This window comes from Saccostrea cucullata, unplaced genomic scaffold (genome assembly GCF_032062105.1).
Source record: "Saccostrea cucullata isolate Sc308-1 unplaced genomic scaffold, CSIRO_AGI_Scuc_v1 ctg10695, whole genome shotgun sequence".
NCBI classification, from domain to species: domain Eukaryota; kingdom Metazoa; phylum Mollusca; class Bivalvia; order Ostreida; family Ostreidae; genus Saccostrea; species Saccostrea cuccullata.
Window position 1 is genome coordinate 1 of NW_026924175.1, and position 22,952 is coordinate 22,952.

Here is a 22,952-nt window from a genome sequence, read left to right on the forward strand (position 1 = left end):
GCCACCAGTTGTATTGGTAGGTTTTGTGTCGTTACTGGAGGCGGACGAGTTACTTCGGCTGCTTTTGCAGCTTGGCGCAACAGCGCCGTATTCTTCCAACAACCGACAAACACTGGAATGTCCACTTTTTATTGCAACTTTCACCGGCGTCCGACCAAACTGATCAGCGTGATTTGGATTGGCTTTGAATTGTAAGAGAGTTTTGACTACGTCTTCGTGTCCTTCCTGTGCCGCAATGCAAAGCGCCGTTGCACCCTGGTTGCAAGTGTGATCCACGGTGGCACCTTTCTGCAGTAAGAGACGTACGATTTGATCGTGTCCCTGCCATGCCGCCGACTGAAGAGCAGACCGTCTGTCATTATCCACAGCATTAACCTGTGCTCCATAGTTCAGAAGATGCTGTACAACCTCGGTGTGACCTTGCCAGCTTGAGATGTGCAGCCCTGTCCTTCCTTCTAAATCGGTACATTCAGCATCGGCACCATTTTCCAGCAGAAAGAGAGCCATATCGGCCTTGTTTTCGAGACATAACAGATACAGTGTAGATCTCCCATCCAAGTCTTTGTAGTTTATATTTGCGTTGCACGACATGAGGTACTCGACAACATCCAAGTGACCGCCCAAGGCAGCCACTCGTAGCGCTGTCTTCCCGTCATGTGACTTGTGATCAACTATGGCGCCGTGCTCCACGAGACAGCGTACCACCGCTAGGTGTCCTTCCTGTGCAGCTAGAACCAAAGGATGTCGACCATCGTTGTCGCTCTCGTTGACTTTTGCACAGAACTCAAGAAGGCATTCTGCCACCTGCAAAAATTAAATTATGAGAGCCATTAAAGATTTATCCTGTCGTAGATAGAAATTTAAATCTCGCAAGACTTTTATAAACATTTATTAATACATTCAAACGAATTTACCATTATTTCGTACTGTTTATGAACATTACATAAGGTAGCGCCTAGAGGTTTTTTATAATCAAAAGTTAATCTACTTTTTAATCTTTTGACAAGGGATACAAATTTGATCAATGGTAAAGTTCTTGACATATATTTAGTACAGTAAAATCTAATAACAATTTTGACTTTAATTAATGGCATTTTAAATAAAACACAATAACCCTAGGAATTTTTTGTGCAACTGTCAAACCAAAGAAGCTTTTTTAATTAACACAGCAAATATTTACCTTTAATCAAATTTTAAAATACATTTGAAAATAGAAATGGCGTTGTTCTCTTATTATTTTACAAAAGGTACGCCATTAAACACGCTTCTAATGCACTAAGACACAATTCTTCAAAACTGTTCTCTTCCAAATGACAAAAATCAATATGTTTTAGAGCTGGGTTATAATCTAATTATTTTGGGGAATCGTTGAGTTCAGTGCTGTATACCAATTGAACAGCGAAGTATCCGAAACCAAAATGAGAACAAAACGTCACGCAATCTACTTAAACTCGTATGTGTTTCATCTAATTTAAGCACTGTATTAAAAGAAGCACTGTGGAATGATTCAATTCATTGCTTATAAAACTTTGAAATCATGAAACAAATACCCATGAGCCAGATGTAGTCCACGTAGGCCACGTTTTATTGAAATCAAACCTAAAATGCAAAATGAGCATTTTCGCTAGCCAAGGGATTCTGATATGCCACTCTCCTGATATGAAGATGCAAAAGGAGTAGCATTAAAAATATATATTTACACTGACACTGCTCTTTGATTTGGCTAAACTGCAGTATCACGTGATAGTTAGATTTACTATATACTGTCTGTGCGGTATATGATTCTGTTTACTCGAGACTATTTACCTGTACCCCAGGTTCCCGTTGTTTGTCTGTTGTCTTGACATGATAACCACCTTTGTGAATGAAAGAAAGGATAACGAGAGGTGATTTATCAAGCTTATTATCTCTCTACAAAGGATAATTGACCCGAAATGTCAAATTCAATCACAAGTCAACATACCTGTAGATATAGTATAATACGAGAGGGTTAGAGACAACATGGTGTTTCAACAGATCATGTGTACTTGTTCCACTGTAATTTTTTTTTCAAGGATGCATCATACATCGGTTCATATGTAAAATCATAAGTATTAAGCTCTCCATATCAAACAGTAACTATAGGTGAACAATGGTGAATAGTACAGAGAGCCAAGGTACTCTCTCAATAAATGACATAGCAACTGAATGTCATAATAACTTAATCTGTAGCTGTCAAATTCTGAGAATAGAACAGACAGTGGGGTGGGGGTACATAGCATATATCAAGGAGATTGGCGAAACAAACATAAAAAGACTAGAAATATGTGCACCTGTATACCAGATTCTTGGTATACTGCACTTTCCAGTAGCAGGCGCGTAGCTGCCTATACGCAAGTACGCAAGTGCGTACACATCATTTTCCAAAAAAAAAGAAAGAAAGAAAGAAAGAGGGATAAAAGAAAAGAAGGAAAAAAGAAAGAGAGATTTTTACGGGAAAATAGAGGCACTACCCATGTTTCAAATTATTTTGCGTCTTATTGTTTGGATTCAATTTTTTTCAGCATGTCTGCACATTCAAATTTAGTCCTTTATAAAATCAATTCCAAAAACATCTTTCAACATTCTTGAGGAAAAGAATTGTTAAACCAAAATGTTAATCCGCGTAATCACAATTATCCGGACAAATATTTGATAAGGAAACTCGAAAGAAAAAGTTATAAAGGTTTTGGACGACTATCCAAGATTTTTAATTTCCGTAGAGGTAATGAATAAATGTCGTTAAACAACTTAAATTATGGTGAACAAAATAAATAATAATATAGCTTCTTTTAGATGTTATATACCAATTTAAAGAATTATATTATAATGAAGCATTCTGCATCGTTTCAGCTATCAACACATGAAGGTAATCAAAAGACAACACACCCCCCGTTTATATTTTGAAATATTTAAACTCCAATGATAACGATATTGAAATTGCTACTCTGTTTTATCTTGATACACTTGGAAACTTTTTTCCAATACCACAATATGCGTAAATTAATTTGATAAAGCGAAGTATCAATGGAAGCAGTATATCTTATACTCGAGAAAAGTGATATTATTGTGATTTCTTTTGCGAGAAAATGGGGCGGCCCCCAGACCCCCGACCGTTTTCTGCGTACACTTCGTTTTGCTGGCTACGCGCCTGAGTAGGTCAAGGAAAACTGAAACTTTCATGACAAACTGCATTTACTGATATAGGATATCCTTCAAGATGAACAGCGTGCATTTTCAGTTAACACACTGACCTAGATCAACGGCAGGGGACAGACTTTAATGTTAATTTAGCATTATCCACAGGAAGTCGAGGGGAAACTGTTTTCCGGGTGTCGTAATCGTGTGTTTACTTTGGCCGCCAGGTAAACTGTCATTTACTTCAAACTAATGAGAAAACGATTGAAAGGCTATAAGGAAATTTCTTCTTATTGGGGATCTCTTATTTTTAGCATTTAAAATCATTTTAAAAAGAATGCACCGATTTACACGTCTTTTTCACACAATACTGCAAAAGAGCTGATAAATTTTATTAAAAGAGTCGGTGCTGGCAAATCAAAAAGATTTTTGTTAAAAATGCAAATCAGGCTTAATCTCCTTAATCTGATAAAGCTATAATTCCTGTAAGTGTGCAGTAAGTCTTTTCAAGTGTGAAGTATGGCTGATCAATTCTATCGGATTAAATATATGCAGCAAGCAAAATGTGCCAACAAAAGACAAAAATGGACTTATTGTAAGGGGTCTATTTAAGACCGTATAGAAATTTTGATATCATGATTAAAATCTAGATTCCATGGTAATTCTCCATTTTCTGTTTATAACCTTCTCAAATTGCTATACGTATATCAAGCCATTCTTCTGACCAAATATAAAACCTTGATATATCAGATGAAGAGGTTTGAACATGCTCAAGGCGAATCCAATAACAGCCATCCATCGAACAATTCGTAAGAGTTTGTTGGAAGCTGTATTCTTAATGAAAGCATTAATTATTGTAACGTGCCAAAATAAAAGAAAAATGTTAGCCGAATCTGACAGGGATGTAACCATGTTGATCAACAGACAGAAGAACCTGCCAGAACTGATCCGTCTTCCCTTGTCAGTGTCTATTATCAAAGAACCACAAAGAGAAACACTAATTTACAGACTAATTCAGGAGGCAACACAACTAAACATTTTTGTAACATAAAGCATACACAAGTCATTTACTTTTCATAAGGATATGGAAGATTTAACTAAGTCTTGTTTTTGTGCGTCAAAGTTAATATAAAAAGTTCTACGATGTTAAGGTCAGACAACACGCTCCCCAATAATATATTGTTCTGTAAGCCCCCGTAATCTAGAACCGGGTAAATTAGAGTTTTTGCTCTGTTCGTCCGTCTGTCTGTTTCTCTGCAAAAAAACTTGCCCATAACTTTTGATAGGTCGGGGCTATGGATTTCTTATTTTACATGTGTATTTCTTGTCACGATACCAATTCTTGGCACCAATATATTTTATGTCTTGACCTTGACCTTGTTGTCTGACCCACTTTTGCAAGAATTCACCAAACTTTAACACTGGCCAAAACTTTCGAACAGTTGTTGCTACAGCTTTCATTTTTATTGTTACAAGGCCTTTCCTTGGGAACAAATAGTTAGAACTGACATTGACCATAGATTTTGACCCATTTAAAAAAAAAAATTGGATAGTTTGTCCTAGGGACTGTCTGTCCGTCTCTCTGTCTGTTTGTCCGAAAAAAAAAATTGACTTTGCCTGTAACTGTTGATAGGTTAGAGCTATAGCTTTCATATTTCTCCATGTGTAGTCAGACTTTAAATTTCAAATGTATACCTGTTTATCAATTTGTGCGTAGAATGGGTCATCGCTTTTCATTGAAAACTCACAAATGTGTCACGGCAGCGTTTACACTGCTAATGAGACTAATGCTTAGTGTGACCCGGCAGACGACAATGTGTGACCCCCTCCTCACCTGAGAGGGATCAATCAATCACCAGAACTGACTCATCGCCAACCCCAATCTGCCTAAAACCTCTGCTGCTGCTTAGCGCCACATTTCTCTTTTCACTGGTGATTACTTTATCAATTTGAATTTCATTGTCAGCACAGACAATAAACTGAGATCTGACAGGTGAATGTTGAGATAGATAAGTCTAACAGGTGTGAGAAGGGTTAAACTGTACACAGTGTGAGGGCTACAGAAGCTCAGATACCTAAATCAGTAAATCACACCACGTAAGTAACTGGGTGAAATAAGACCATCATGTGTCGGAACAATAAGTAAAGAGATCCCAGTAATCTACGCCGGGCATCCTCAACACTGATACTGTAAACGTTAGACAGAAAAATCCTGCTGTCCAAGCGATTTAGTGTATCACTGCTAACTGCTGTATACAAAGAGTGGTGAAACATGCAAACACTTGTAAACATAGTGCTGCACGTTCGTTAAGATCAAAGTCAGCGGATTTTTTACTTGACATGTTATTAACAATCCCAGCTGCCCAATCAAGTCAGGGAAAATTAAAACAGGACAAAATTTTCCTCCTCCGGCCTAGACCACAGCTGAAGTTAATCAACCGAGATATAAACTTCTATAACATCCAGGCAGCATTTGAATAAAGGAGTTGTATTTTTTCCGTTTAATTCTGGGAAAAAACTCGAACTAGTTGGCTGGTTCATATGGATTTTTCCATCGTTATACCTGGCTTCAGGTGTACACAGAGATAATTAATTTACCTCCAGGAAGATTGATTGCTACATCATACCTAATGTCGACCTCATAAGCTCACGTTTGAGGCCAGTATCGTTTGATGATATCAACAATACCAAAATTAAGGTCAGCGACATGGAGATTGGAATAGAGAACTAGAAACAAAGAACATGTCTAACATCTGCTGATGGCCTGCTGTCCCTCATCAAGATAGGTTTTGAAATTGTTTACATGCCCAATAAAAACAACTCGACTGACTTCAAGTTAACGTCCATAAATGTCGCTCCTGTCAGAGTTTTATTTTCCATTTTTTAGCGTTCCCCGTAGTTACAAACATTAATAACATTTAGCAAATGAGACCTTAACTTGTGTAAATATAGAGAGTTTAACTAAACAGGGAAATCGATGTGAAGCTCATCAATAAATGAGATGTCCGGCGAGGGCTCCACTCATCCACGGCTCTGTGTACTCTCCGTCCATTACCGACGTAAGACAAGTATACTCATCAGGACGAGATACCGCCAAATGAAGCTGATTAAAGAAATATCCAGAATTGAGAGCAAATAATGGTATTGTTCGAGTTGTCTGTACATAACAGTCGTACTAAACTAGCCCCATCCGTGCCTGTCGCTCAAAATCCCTCACTCTTTTTCCTCTTTTATTTGCATTCCAATTTCCTAAATATTTTTCTCATAAAAATTCTCACCAGTAGTTGGTCGGACAAAATATAATGGCTATTTAAGTTAGGCTTTATATTCTTAATAAACCATGTGCTGGGATAATTAAAGCCACTCGATCGTGCAACAGCAAAGATTACGTAACTTTCATTTGAGTCACAAATTCTACAACCAGAGGCAATTTTGTGCTACTTTTTTTCAGAGTCTATACACCTGCTTTTCCCATTCTGATTCGCCTGTGTTTCAGATCATTAATACTTTATATAAATTCAGTTCTATTTCTTTAATTCCCATCTCTAATTACAGATTTAAAAAATCGTTATTAAGCAATTAAACATTTTTTGTTAATATAAGAAAATGAAGGAAACCGTCCTAACTAGACCTATCAGACAGGGTTTGTTTAACGAACTGAGATGGATACGTCAGATTTAACAACAGGGGTAGAAATCAGCTGTGAGTTGTCAGTTTCTAAAAGATCTAACAGAAATTAATCAATTTCCCGATATAAACCCTGCATGCATGTAGGCCTGTAAAAATACACAAAAACACCAAAACTGTGTCTTAAACAGATCGGAATCTTTAAAATGAAAGTTAGTTTGTTATAACAATTTGGCAGCTCTTTATCTCTTCTTTCTTGTACATTCGTTAACTTTATTCATAAGCACAATACCCATCCTCCGATGTATAGTTTCCATGCCCTGGAATGCGAACTCTGAATTCTGACTAAATTTTTCAAAAGCATGTTGGTCCTTTATTTAAACACAATTGTTTTCATATCTGAGACATGTCTAATTAAAATATCTGCCTGATTAACCTTTGGCCCTGTAAATTCCAGTTTGTCAGTTTTGGTATGTGATCACCTTGTTCGGCCCCTATAGGGTCAAGAACAAGGAATTTTACACGGTGCTTATCGGGGGCTTTTTGCAACCATTGCACATACCTTCAAGATCAAAGTCACATGTGCATGTCGAGTTAAAACCACTTACAATGAGCATTCTACTTAACAGGACTGACATTATTCGTTTTAACACCGATAGCAGGTCAGCATTTATTAAAGGACTCCTAAATTTGTTTTAAACATTTAGTGGAAAAGGTCTCCACTTCAGATGTTTTAACAACAGTCAACCCGAACAATAATATTTATTTTAGAATTCTGGATATTACATAATCGTTTGTTCTCCATTCAAAGTTAAAATCTGATTATTTCTTTCCTAAATGGAGATGAATTCTACAGCATTATAAATACCGATATTATCGTTCATTAACAATTTAAAACTCGGTTATATAATTCAATACCATAAAACTGGGTAGAACTGTTCATTCAATAAATGTCAGAATTTTTACAAAGATAAAACTTAAGTTAATTTTCAAGGTTATGTAAAAAGTGGCCTAAATTGTCCCACGCTGGACCAATCAGAGACAGTTCTTTTAATAATGTCCCTAAAACTGACTTTTTTTCTGGAAAACCATCCCATTTTTCAAAACAAAAGATTCTACCTAAGATCTAAAATTAAACATTTCATTTATTATGCAATCATTGCGCATCAAAAAATAACCTGTTGAATGTAAACAGAGGTCAGTATGCGGTTTCCGTAAGTCAGACAGGAGTGAATCTTGCTTAAATAAAACACCTAGGTGTATAAAAACCGCAGACGACGAGAAAAAAAGAGTGAATGAAATAAAAAGCAATCCTAAGTTTGTTTTACATTTGACAAAAACACTTAGGCGGTAACGAGTATCCAATAACCGTGATGAAATCGATCTCTTCTCAAAAGAATTTAAACATAGGAATGTTGAAATGGACACTTGGCAAGGATAGATAGGTAGATCCAGCAAAGATCTACTAGGAATACTAAATCATAGATCACTTAAATGACGTATTACGAGGTCTTACTTTACATCGTGTAAGGATAGGTGTTTAATAATGATTGTCATTCATAAATGTCAATTCATATACATTTTTTTCATTTCAATTTTCATAAAAATGCGGATCAAGTTTAATTTTCACAAAATCATTAAAACACTCTACACCATTACTATGTTTCCAGGACGATTTACCTAGTTTATAATATATATGCAGGTTTTCATACTTAGGCATGGAGTAAATAAGAACAAAATTGTACATTTACCTTTTGATGTCCCTCATACGCCGCCATATGAAGGGGAGACCACCCTGCATTGTCCTTATGCATTTCATCTAAACCTCGTTCAAGCAGCTGACGCACAGTATCTTCGTTCCCCTGGGCAGCAGCTATGCTGAGGACATTTCTTCCTTCGGAGTCTATCGTGTCCACAGCGCAACCCCAAAATAACAGTTGATATACAATTTTTGCGTGGCCCATTGATGCTGAGGCCAGTAAGGCCGTTCGACCACTCTTATCTGCGTGATCAATGTCCGCATCCCATTCCAACAACAGTTCACATACGTCACGGTGACCCTCGCACGCGGCGACCAGCAATGGCGTCATGCCGTCCTTATCCTGGTGGTCTACCTCGGCGCCCTGCTCCAGAAGGATGCCCACGACGCTCTCGTGTCCTTCACTGGCGGGAATACACAAAGCGGCGACTGATAACGCCGTCCGTCCGTCACAATCTTCATGATTTATATCCGCTTTATACTCCAGTAAATGCTGAACAATTTCAGAATGACCCATGTAGGCTGCCGCAATGAGCGCGGTGCGACCTTCGATGTCCGCTTTGTTGACGTCTGCTCCATGTTCTAACAGACGAAGCACAATGTCCTCGTGTCCACCCCACGCTGCAGCCCGCAGAGCCGTTCGCTGATCTTTATCAGCATAGTTTACATCCGCACCCGAGTCCAACAATAAACACACGACGGCCGTGTGTCCACCCCACGCCGCTGACCGCAACGCAGTCCATCCTTCACAGTCCGTAGAATCAACAGACGCGGAAGCACTGAGGAGAGTAGCCACTACTGTCCCGTGACCTTGACGCGAAGCTAAATTTAATGGCGTCTGTCCACTACGATCAACAATTTCTACATTTGCACCTTTTGTCAATAGAAGATTAACTAAGTCTAAATTCCCCTCGTACGCAGCGGTATGTAAGAGTGTCCGTCCGTTTCCGTCCACCTCGTTGATTTGGACGTCCACATCCTCTAAAGCCTGGTCACAGGATTCTGACTCCTCAATCATGCTGGCCTGAAGACTGGCACACTCTGCCTCTTCGGCATCCACCGGCATTTTAGCCCCAGCTTCCAGTAAAATTTTGACTACTTTTTGTTCCTTCGGAACACCGGCAGATAAACTGTTCTCTACATCTGCGCCACTGACTAATAACCACTGAGTTAGATGGTATGTTTGAATCGGTTCCTCAAAGTTGGTTCTCACCAGATGCCAAGTGAAATCCTGTACCTCTGCGGTGGAGAGATTTGCTGCGTTTACAGTATAATGCATCGCTAACATGCCGTGACCTTCCGCGGCAGAACACAGGTACTTTTGGGTACAATGTTTTACGTCCAGAAGCCACTCAGCAAAGCTGTGATGAAATAAAATTTTAGTACCCCCGTTTCCCTCAATTAATAATTTTGAAAGCAGTTTTATTCGCTTGTCAAAATCTTCCTTTGTTAGCGTGAGATTTGAAGTTCGCACACAGGAAAATAACTGTTCCTCGGTTAAAGGCTTCCTGGAGGCGAGAATCACATTCAAAATTGGTTGAATTTTAGAAAATTGTTTCCGCACAAATAACCGCTGACAGAGCCAGAGATAGAGCCCATTAAGCGTCCCCGGGATTTCGCGGATCTCCCGTAACATAATGAATTTTTCTGAAACCCCGTCCAAAACTTTCTCCAAGTATAGAAAACAACCGTTACTTTTGATGTGAAGTTGATTGAGCATTTCCGCCGTGTCACGACTTAGGTGTTGGCGGAGGTCCTCTTCAAGGTCCAGTCTACACAGAATATATTGCTGGACATCTCGCACCACGTGCGACTTCCGGAGATCATCCAGACTTATCTTCCGGAAACCTGTGAACATCCGGGTTACAGATTTGCTCTGCTTCCGTGAAGAGCACACTAAGAGAAGCCAATTTGGAAAACTAGTGTGATTGTTGGCCAGAAGTTCGGCTATCGTTTTACTTCCGGTCGTACGATCGTTCAGTGACTGAAGATACGACTCGTCAACTGAGTCCACTAAAACAAATAATGTTTGATTCGGAGGCTGGATGGAAGACAACGGTTTCAGCACAAGTTCCTGAAAAGCCTCATCAGGGTTGCGTTCGATTTCATAGGGGCGGCGTAATCGCTTGGCTTCAGAAGTTTCTAGCTTTTCACAATATCCGACTATCTGGTCAGAATTACACAATTGTTCGACTAGTCCACTGACGAAGTTTGAGAGTGATAAACTGTCGATGTCATGCGCCTGACAGAAGTGGTAGCCCAACAACCGTTTGTTCAGTAGCGTCTGCTTACCCTGGGGGACGGTGGGCCACACCAGCTCGCAGCCGATAGCAGTCTTTCCACACCCCGGGCCCCCCATAATGAGGGCTCCACATGTCTTGGACGAGGGTCGGCTCTCCAGACAGTGGTTTATTTTGCTGAAGGCCCATTCCCGACAAAAGAACCGCTTTTGTTTCAGTAGACACTGTGTCATCGTGGCGTTTGGCTCATTCCTCTGTTTCCTGGAGTGTATTCCTCCCTCACACTGTGAAAGAAAAAAATCATTAAGTGCAATAATTGCGTGATCCTAGCATAATTACACGTAATGTATGTTTTTAAAAGTGTAGGCTACGTCAGGGTTTGACATAATTACATTCAGTGACAAATACGAGCTATTATAGGAAGTGGTAGTATAATGCACTCTGACGGTTAGCCCGCTCTGGCTCTGATCAATGCCTGGTTGCAGCAGATTGCAGAGACGGACAAAAAATCTCCCAAACAATGCGGCGAATTAAGCCAATAGATGACATACATTTATCACACTATCTTCTCTACCAATCATGGGCAGATTAGCATTAATCGTTAACGGCCTATTAGGATAACACTTCGAGATAAGGGACTAGATATAATAACAGGGTAAACGGAAGCCTCTACAGACGGGGTGGGGGGCTCGGGGGCTGTCAGAATTAACATTCCCCTCCCGTGACAAAATATATGTCATTAGTTCACGGACGACAGTTAGCAGTTATCTGCTGAGTTCAATAATCGACCCTTTCTGTCTTTGTCAGTTTGGCTACGAGTTGGATATCAGCCCTGGGAAAGCAATGGGATAACAGTGTTGATAGAGCGATAACGAATATCTTCAGCAGCAGTGAGCGATCTACTGTTTAGTCTGCAGCTATTTTCTCACAGACTTCTGTTTTTTGAAAATTCATGACGTCGACTTGTAGTTTTGATAATTCGTTTTATAAAATGATTGCAGACAATTTCCGGATAACATTATTATTATAATGACGGGGGTATGATGAGAAGGGCATCAAACAAAATTTTACATAATTGAAATGATTGTACATGATATAGGAAATATGTGGATTGTCGAACGTTTGAGGTATAACAAAGATAAGTATGACAGAATGCCGATATCTTAAGACCAAATATTGATCGCGATCAGAGCGAACACGTGCATTACACATTAGAAATCAGTCACACACATTCAGATTCAATCTTCTGAGAAAAAATCAATACAAACTCAGCAAGGCTTTTTGTCGCATTGCTGAAATACAAAAATACTATAATAATGGCTAATACACCAACTACGAGAGTCATTCATCATAATCTTTATTGGTTTCTTCCTGAAATCACCACTTCGCAAAATATATTCAAGAAATACTTACACTGTCAAAACGTTTAAAATTTATCCTCACTTATTGCAATAATTTATAAATTTATTTGATGCAAATCCATTGTCTAAATGCCATAAAACTTTAAAATTCCGTTGCAGACTAATTTAACACAGAGCTCAATTTCCTTCACGTCCAGTGCCTGGTCAAACTCAATACACACTGTTTCATTCAGTAAGATATTTACCATGCTCTCGTACACTATTTTTATCGCAGGCCTACACAAAGAATGTTGATCAGACGTTGTGGGCGGAGTTACGTTTTAAATCCAGTAGCCCGGTTGGTCCTAATCACCCTACTTTGTATGACAGACACCTGAAAACGCTATCGACTTTTTTTAAAATCCCGTACCTGTAGACCGTAAACTTTCGGTAATAGATGTAATTATTGTCATCATGTAACATTTGTTTTTCTCACTTCCCTTCCACCCTCGGGATAAAAATTCCACTGCCATCGAGCTTGATCAGTTAATTGACACATTTCACGTCGCACCTTGACTAAGGATTCTGCTGATAAGGAACGTTGACAATGTTTTACTGGTATTAGTCGTACCCACGAGCCAAATGGACATCTTGATGTCGTGAATGATGAACTACCTAGGTGTTCTAAAAGCATGTTAATGTGTTCTTTTATAACTTGGATAAAAGTTTTATACAACTTTTATCTTTCCTAGATAGACAAACATTTCTATTACAGAAGAGTTTTATGATGAAAAATTAATTTTGTTTTTTACGATTCCAACATACCATGTTACATCATACTCAGTTAATTAAAGTCCAAACAGCGAAATTAAATTGAAATAATTTTCATTCCACTTTTCAATTGGTCTAGAGGTTTGGATGCGTATATAGTTTTAGTGCAAAATTGAAGAGTTCAGGGAGAGGGGCTCAACAAACGAACATAAACTTAATTATATAAAATAAAATTAAACATATTTTAATAATTTAATCAAGAAAACTTAAATGTTATTTTGCTGAAGAAAAGAACCGTTAGAACCAGTACCAAACAACTCAAATTATAATCAATTTCGGGGGTGGGGGAGTATATATTCCGAAAGTATTGCCCATTTTAGGAGAGGGAGCCCGGCCCACAGGCATTTGTTTCGTATGCAGGGCACCCCCTAAATGGTAAAAATAAGTAGGGGGTACCCTGTATACGAAACAAGTGCCTGTGGACCGGCCACACCTTCCCGACTCCTGACCTTGTGACAAAATCAATCAATAAAAGGATAATGACCGAATATCGAACACCAATACCAAAATTATAGTTATTTGTTGTAATACAAAATTAACCTCATCACTGATACACGTTTTTCTTTTTTCTTTTTCTTTTACGCTCGCGTTTTGCTACACGTATTCTCTTCCCCTACTTCAATAATTTTTTTTACAATACTCTTTTGTCTTTTCCTGTAAAATAAATTGACTATCGTTCGCCCTAATACACAGTAATTGCTTCAATAAATTGATTTTTTTCAGTCTATCAAATATAACTATATTTCTGGAATAAAAGAGATGTATCAAATCATAATTTCTGGCAGGATGTCAGAATTAGAAATGGCCGGTGAGACTGGTTACCCAGCAGAACCCCGGAGAACCGGACCGAGATGGATTCTTCCGGGAGACCTTCGGAACAATTGGCTCTAAAAGCCACGAGGCATCGATCGAGTGGCAGATAGAAAATGTATAATATGTATAAATATACAAATATTGTTCCTTCACATTGAAGTGTGTTCTAAGCAAAATCGATTTGCGAATATACCGGAGTTAATTACATTTAAACACAAACCCAATAAAAAAAATGTGATATTATTTCCTTAATTGATTGATTATTGAATTTTAATCCTTGTCCTTACAAATCACCATTTATTTGACGTAACAGTTACTTCAATGATGTAATTAGTAGGATGACCATAAGTTATGATCTACAGGCCCGTGGACGGCGGTCCTGAGGTAGCGAGACACGTGAGTGGTAACCGCAGGTTGACACTATAAATTTGTCAATGTACAGGTATAAGTATGTAAAGTATGTATAAATATGACCTAGACACTCCCGTGTTAACCCAATACACGGCTCAACAAGAAAAAAAAATCGTACAGTACGACTTAATATGCAGCTATTAAGGGTGCATTGTTTGTACATATGCCAACTGACGAAGGAAAAATGCGACCATTCCTCAATAGCTGTCAGGGCTTATAGTATTAGAGTTTAATTGGATTGCCCTAGTGCAGTCTTTATTTGTTAAGAAATTAAGAGTATTTTCTCAAGTGTACAACACACCCCGTTGCTGAAGATGAATTATTGAGGTCAAATAAGGCCCTTTACATTGATTTTCGTGGACTCCATGGGAGCAACTCAAGGCCTGTTGTCAGGAAGGAAGGAAATCCGATTTCTATTGAAATGTGCATTATAGTGGTTGCATGTTTATATTGAGGGGTTTGCTCAAATTCTGCATTAACTTATCACAGGTAAAATAAATAAACCCAAGACAAACGTTTACCCACGTAACACTTTATAATATCTGCCTAGTGGGCCCTGTTTTCTTTGCATATTTTGAGGACCTTTATTGAGATAATTTCCATTGTGCTTAAATACCCTCAATGACAACAAAATCTGCTTTGTTCAATTAAAAAAAATCTCATCTCCCATCATTCTGTCTGTAAAAACAAGTCCTTCACCGAATTCTATGCGAAACAAGGACAGAAAAAAATAATATACATGTAGAAAACAGATAAAGACATAATTTCCGGTTTCTAGCTGGCATCTGAGTTTCGGTTAGTTGCTCGCAGATATATGCAGGCCTTGGACTTCGAGTTTTTCCAATGGTCTCTAAGTTTTGTTTTTTGCTGGTCTCATAGTTCCGGTTTTTCGTTGGCCTTTTGAGTTCTGTTTTTTTACTGGCTTTTGAAATCCAGTTTCTCTCTGGCCTCTAAGTTCCTGTTGGTGATTTACCGTTTCTTGCATGCCTGAGTTCCGGTTTCTAACTGGCTTTGAGTTCCTTTTTTACTGGGCTCTGAATTCCGATTTCTGATTCCCAGGTTCTCCCTAGCCTATGAGCTCTGATTTCTTGTTGGTCTTTGAGTTCCGGTTTCTTGTTTGTCTCTCAAATGTAGTCCCGATTTCTCGCTGGCCTATGGATTCTGATTTCTTGTTGGTCTGAGTTCCTGTTTCTCTTTTGTTTCTCATATATAGTCCAGATTTCTCGCTGACCTATGGATTCTGATTTCTTGTTGGTCTTTGAGTTCCGGTTTCTCGTTTGTCTCTCACATGTAGTCCCGATTTCTCGCTGACCTATGGGTTCTGATTTCTCGCTGACCTATGAGTTCTGATTTCTCGCTGGCCTCTTAGTTCCTCTTACGCCTGGGCTCCGGATTATTGCTCCTTCTTTAATACGGTTTCTCTTTGACCAATCATTTCCTATCTAAGTAGTTTTTACATGTATATATCGTTCAATTTCCTCCGTTGGTATTCATCTAAAATATGGTTTTCTACTTTTAAAAAAGGATTAATTTTTGATCAATTTGTATTTGTTTTCAAGGTTAGGAGAGGCCCCCGAATTCATACCGGCAAAGAAATGTCATATTTACATGTGTACATAACTATACTGAACTTAACAAATCTTCATCCATAAAATCAAATCCTCATGAATCCATAAAGATTTCTAAAACTATGAAAATTTGGCCCAATGAAAATAAGTGACTTTTTAAAGTGTTGATCATACTGGTCAGTGAAAAAGGCAGCATTTGTCTTACTTAAGGCTTGACCAGACTATATACTGGATAACAATCGTCTATCTTACGAAGGTTACCTTTTAGAGAGAAAACTAATCATAACACAACATGTAATTCTGCCACTCTTATATGTAGAACAGTCGTAAAACACATTCATTTAAAAGCTGGAAAAAAAAAACTTTTTTCAAGAACTAGCCATTGTGCTATTAAAGAATGAGTGCAGATAGCCATACAAGAGCATCCGTAATTTGTACACTTGTGGGCCGACAATGAAGACCAAAGGAAACATGGAGAGAAACTGCCTAGAAGAAAATGAAATAATTTGGATTCAGAACACGGAGCAAAGAGACCTTGGCAGCTTGTACCAGATCAGATCAAAGAGGACTTTACCATGGCCCGATTCTCCAAAGGGAGGGACCTAATTAAGTCTATTATGAAGGAATATCGTGATACCAAATATTAAGATATTCCAAGAACATAATAAAGATAAAACAATCAGAAAGTACAAAGAAAATAAAGTAAAACGGTTTATGACAGTAATAAAACTTCACTCCTTGAAGATGTTGAAGAATGTGTGTAAGTGCATAAACAACAAGTTATTTAATGGAAGTTTTATGTACTTAAACAAAGATGACCCCATATGCAGAAAAGTTCGTGACTTGGAATCTAATATTCATACTGCATAAAAAACTCGAAAATACCCGAGCCAATAATGTTTTGTTTAATTACTGCGTCAATTTTATTTCAAATAAACAAATATTGTTTATTTTAATGGCACGAATGTGCTATAATTATCTGCATTTGGAATCCTATACTTGCCAATGGAACGTACACACTGACTGCTTCCGTGATTGACATTAACAAGACAGTTATCATAGGGTACAAATCGTTTTATACTTATAATAATTGAAGCAAGAACAGAATTAGCACCTGAAGGCATCGTTATTGTCAGAAAAGTCGACATCCAAAGCATGACCCTGCTATTCTGGTGCACAATATGCAACTCCGAAGGCCAATTCTGTTTATGTGGACTTGTGTTTTGGTGTGTTTTGCGTACTTTTAGACACATAATACTCCGGTTTTGTCCCTATTTTGTAAAGAGGTTTGACATGTTCTTTCTTCGTCCATCAAGTCCCCTGTTTCTGGCATGTGTTGTTCTAAGGTTCTGTTGTAAACACGGTTACTCACGTGGAAATCTGGCAGGTCACTGCAAGTAGCGCTCGTCAATACATGTTTCCAGACTTCACGTGCCCTGGTGGTGTTGGCTTACAGTACTTAGTACGTTTCTAGAAGATGCAGGAAGACTTTCTGGACATAAAATTCACATTGTATCAACCGGGGTTCAAAGATTGCAAAGCGATCTTTCCGGTGAAATAAGACAGCCAGGTATGCTGATTGACTAATATCCCCATAAGGTTTTATGATACCAAAGAAAATGGAATAACCTTTCGGATGTCTAGTTATCATCAATTTGTAACTTCTCTCAAAAAATGATGGAGAACATTGATCTGTAAAATAAACTAACTAACCTAGTTTTGGGGTATCCCAAGTTGTCGTAAATCTAATCCCCTGGCTGTTGGCAGTGTGAATGATCTTGATTGGAGCCCTGACTGGGACGTTTTTATGGGTAGGTAATCATCCCCTGTATTGGTCACTGACCCCCAATCACAAAGAGTCGGACCAATGCTTTACTTCTCAGCAGGGTTTAGGATACATTGCTCATAAAATAATCTGGTTAGAGTGTCATTCGTTAAAAAAATAATAACACTGATGCATTGTACAATTAAAATTAGATACAATGGAGCAGGATCGTTATCCCAGTAACTTAGAGGGAAACAAGAATAAAGCAAACATAACATCAATCGTCTCTTTCATGTCGGAAGAAACAAGTTGTTGAAGTTTTTCGAACATTATTTCTAACACGTCCTTGATTATTTCTCAACTGATTATGATCATCAAATAAGTTGCATGGCGATATTCTAGTTTTCTAGTTTTACATTTACCATTTGGCCACATTAAACAACCTCGACAAGAGAAGATTTGCTGACATGGAGCTAATAAATCGTCAGAAGTATGTCCGTTGCCAATTCCTGTAAAGAAAAAAGACCATGTATTGATTCGGATTTGGTCCATTCCATTAGAGATTGCTAAGTTCATTAGGTTGTGTCCACAATATATACAGTTGAAAAATAAGGGCAGTATTCTAACAATGTCTGCAGAAAAATCTCGCGTAGAATGATAGGGCAAAATGGCTGAAAGAAGCAGATTTGTTCGATGTACATTTCTCGAATATTATGATATTGCACCAATAAATGCTTGATTTATCAAATTTTATCAAAACTTTTACTTTTACCATTTTACAAATTTAGTAATTCCAAAATTGTTATTTTTTTCGATTTTCAAACTTGTCCCTCATGTTGACATTCAGTTTAAGTGTATAGATTAGAGTTATCTGCACCTTTACTCGATGAACCCTTTGTTAGAAAATGCAATGCCATTTAAACAACAGAACGTTTTAAATAATCACGCTAAATGTCGGATCTTTTTTCTGTGTTATTAATTAAAACTATGGCAAATTGTCATCCGTGCTTCCAAAGAGTTTTTAGACTTACAAAAACCGAATTCTTTCGCTCTATGCCAAGTTCCTCCCATTTTTGTGCAATGAAATCAGATGTATCCTTCATTTTGGTTAAAGCATCAAGATTTACAAGATGGTATAGGAACTCCCATAGCCTTCAGATAAAACGATCTGTATGTCCGTTCTACACAAGTCTATATATTATTTATTGAAACTGTACAGGAGTTAACGTGTTATTCACTGAAACAATACAAGAGTCTATGTTTTATTTACTGAGCACATACAGGGGTCTACCTATTATTCATTGAGCAAGCAGAAGTTTTTCCTGATATTCACTGAGCCTACAGGAGTCTACCTGTCATTCAATGAGCCTACAGGAGTCTACCTGTTATTTTCTGAGCCTACAGTAGATTACCTATCTGTTATTCACTGAGCAGGAGCGACCCTGTAATTCACTGAGCCTACATGAGTTTACCTGTTATTCACTGAGCAGGAGTGACCGTGTTATTCACTGAGCCTACATTAGTTTACCTGTTATTCACCGCGCCTATACAGAAGTTTACCTGTTATTCACCGAGTCTATACAGAAGTTTACCTGTTATTCACCGAGCCTATACAAAAGTTAACCTGTTATTCACTGAGCCTACAGGAGTTTACCTGGCTATTATTCACCGAGCCTATACAGTAGTTTACCTGTTACTCTCTAGGCCTACAGGAGTTTACCTAGCTATTATTCACTGAGTCTATAGGAGTTTACCTGTTACTCTCTAAGCCTACAGGAGTTTACCTAGCTATTATTCACTGAGCCTATAGGAGTTTACCTGTTATTCACTGAGCCTGTAGGAGTTTACCTCGCTGTTATTTACTGAGCCAATAGATGATTGATTGATTGAATATTGTTTAACGTCCCTCTCGAGAATTTTTCACTCATATGGAGACGTCACCGTATGCCGGTGAAGGGCTTAAAATTTTGACCTTTACTCAGCACTCAGGGCCATTGAGCAGTGAGGGATCTTTATCGTGCCAACGCCCGCCGCTGACACGGGGCCTTGGTTTTTAAGGTCTCATCCGAAGGACCCGCAACTTTCACTTCAAAGTGCCGAGCGCATGGCGAAGGAACAGTTGCTACCCATTTTAACGACTACGTCAGTCGCGGCCGAGATACGAACTCACGACCTCCCGATCACGGAGCGAGCGCTCTACCGACTCTGAGCCAATAGAAGTTTACCTGTTATTCACTAAACCTACAGGAGTTTACCTAGCTATTGTCCACTGAGCCTATACAGTAGTTTACCTGCTATTCTCTGAGCCTACAGGAGTTTACCTAGCTGTTATCCACCGAGCCTATACAGGACTTTACCTGTTATTCTCTGAGCCTACAGGAGTTTACCTAATCTGTTATTCACTGAGCTTAAACAGTAGTTTACCTGTTATTCTCTGAGCCTACAGGAGTTTACCTAGCTGTTATTCACCGAGCCTACAGAGGAGTTTACCTGTTATTCTCTGAGCCTACAGGAGTTTACCTAGCTGTTATTCACCGAGCCTATACAGGAGTTTACCTGTTATTCTCTGAGCCTACAGGAGTTTACCTAATCTGCTATTCACTGAGCCTACAGGAGTTTACCTAATCTGTTATTCACTGAGCCTACAGGAGTTTACCTCTTATTCACTGAGCCTACGGGAGTTTACCTAATCTGTTATTCACTGAGCCTACAGGAGTTTACCTAATCTGTTATTCACTGAGCCTACAGGAGTTTACCTCTTATTCACTGAGCCTACAGGACTTTACCTTGCTATTATCCACTGAGCCTACAGGAGTTTACCTCTTATTCACTGAGCCTACAGGAGTTTACCTGTTCTACACTGAGCCTACAGGAGTTTACCTCTTATTCACTGAGCCAACAGGAGTTTACCTAGCTATTATCCACTGAGCCAACAGGAGTTTACCTAATCTGTTATTCACTGAGCCTACAGGAGTTTGCCGATTATTTACTGAGCCTACAGGAGTTTACCTGTTATAAATATTTCCTTTTCTTACAAACTTTTACCTGTTGTTCACGTAGCCTTCAGGAGTTTACTTGTTATTCACTAGTTGAGGCTTGGGATTGCTTGAAGAAAGATCGGGATTTATTCCTGCATATATAGGGTTTTTATAGAGTAAACCATTTAGATCTTTATTCAAATTTGATTGTTTACCAAATTACAAGTAAATATTATAACTATTTTTACAATATACTTCTTTCTTTATCCTCTTACTCCGGTATATGTACATGACGTACAGACTGAATTTTATAATGCATTTAACAAAAGTACGGCCAAAGTAAAGAAACTCAAAGACAATGTAAAACATACATATAGAGAGGGACAGACACAAATGTTAAAGAGTTTCTAATTACATGTATACGTCTTTTACAAGTTACAATTACTTCATCGTAATTAACATTCTTTGCTTTTATTATAATCTTTTTTATCTTATATTTTAAAAGCCATTTGTCAAAAGCAAATTTTGTAATAGAACATTCTTTCTCTAAACGTATCTTTTTGGCAATCCTCAAAAAGATATTTACTGCTCTAATTTTTACATCAGGTTTATAATTAGATGGCTCTGTCCCTCAATCAGAGGGTGTTTCAGCTTTCTAACAACCATGGTCCTTAACGCAGGTTGACCATAAAATTAACGGAAGTCAGTTCCGCTTCACGCAGGTGCGTTTTAATTAATCACATTCCATTTAACACTTTTAATATCTGCCGCATACCTTCTCGTTTCGTAGACGTGTACTTTAACATTATGGTTAACAAGATCAAGAAGGGGAATTTTACATCTGCAGTTAGTGTGTCTGCGTAAACCTGCTAACATCTTTCTTTTTCTTGTCACGATGGGCCAGGGCTCCCACTGGACCGAAAATATTTTTCGCCACTTTTCGCGACAAAAGGAAAGGCATACTTACATCTGATTTCTTGACAATGCAATGCACTTTAATTATGTTATTCATTTTTTTTTTATTAAGCTTATCATGTGTATATCACAGAAAATGTTTTAAAATTGTAATGTTTAAAGCTTATGGTAGTATCCATTTAAAAAGAAAACTTATGTTGGAATTATACAATTAATTTGATATTGAATTGATATCAGCCAACTCTTAACAGGGAAAGTCCTCTTGTTTATATTTTTTTGCCTGGGAAGGGGGGGGGGTTACAGACCTAGTAAATATTTTTGACATTTTTTAAAAATGAAAATTTTCATCATTTCATTAATTAAGAAAAATAAGAAAAGATGTATAGGCCTAATTAAAAAGTAATGAAAATTAGGTTTAAAACTTGACTTTATTTTAACAACTTGGAGACTCCAGGGTTAGGTTTAAAATGCAAGCTCATGTAATTGTAAATATTTCAATGTAATTTACTCAAATAATTCTGTTCCCAAACCAATGTCCTTTTCACTCTTTGTCAGTCTATGGTATAATGTGCACATTTTTCAATTTTCATTAGGTAAAATTTGAAGCCATTCTTTACAATTTTCGTCATGTTTCCCTATTTTCGGTTTAGAAAAAAACGATCTACATAGATCCAGATTTTGTTGATAAAAATCTTTTATTTACTAACTTCATCTCCTAATAACACTTTATCCCCTCTTGTTTAATTCAAATTAATATATTATTTCAAGCAATTTTGTAACCCTTTATTGCTCCAGGCTGGTTACCAAGTCAGTTGTGTTCGTTCAAGCGAGACATGATTTCCTACATGTAGGTTTCAGTTTTCACACCTCTGTTGCATTAAATAAACAAGGGGGCTTATCTGTATACATTGAATAAACAAAGGAGCTAACCAGGACTACACAAATTTTGTACATGGTACATCAAAAAAATTCATTTTCGCCACTTATGAATTTCTTTTCGCCACTTTTGCAGAAAATTCGCAATTGGCGACAATGGCGAATCACAGCTCGAGCACTGCGATGGGCTTTCCCCGGTCTGTAATAGAAGAATATGGATGAAATACAAGTCCCAACAATCGTCTTCGTTTAGTCAGTAGCCCTCACTTGCTGTACTCTCGGCCTCTCCTATAGTTCAGGGATTACCTTATTTAGTTCGACCGACAAGAATTTTCCGTCATCGATCATGGCCACGATGAGTTCAAACGATGGACCTCCATGGCACTTAATGAGTAGAAATCTAAATGCGAGCTGATTTTTTTGACAGATGGCGTGACTTAATCGGAAACTATAATACCTCTACAGTTAGAAAGCAGTTAAACCAAGTATAATCTACAACACCAGAATCGCTGATTAATGAATTTGCTTTCTAAATTTTATTATGCAATTCCATAAATTCAATGCAAAGATAAATGCCTCCGATTAGTTATGTGTCGATCGAAATTTTAACCGCATGGAAACAAAGTTGGATTTAAAGCTTTTACCCTTTTATATAGTCATGTAACCACAAAAA

At 38.0% G+C, this 22,952-nt stretch overlaps 1 protein-coding gene across 1 annotated transcript; it reads right to left on the minus strand.

Moving 5' to 3' along the window:
• Positions 1–3: 3 nt before the first annotated feature.
• Positions 4–11,311, minus strand: LOC134265915 (ankyrin repeat domain-containing protein 50-like; the record flags this gene model as incomplete). Its single annotated transcript, XM_062748130.1, has 3 exons — positions 11,175–11,311; positions 8,535–11,066; positions 4–804 (listed from the first exon to the last, which is right to left on the minus strand). Coding segments are annotated over exons 2-3 (3,282 nt in total), but the record flags the coding sequence as incomplete, so codon positions are not given.
• Positions 11,312–22,952: the final 11,641 nt, after the last annotated feature.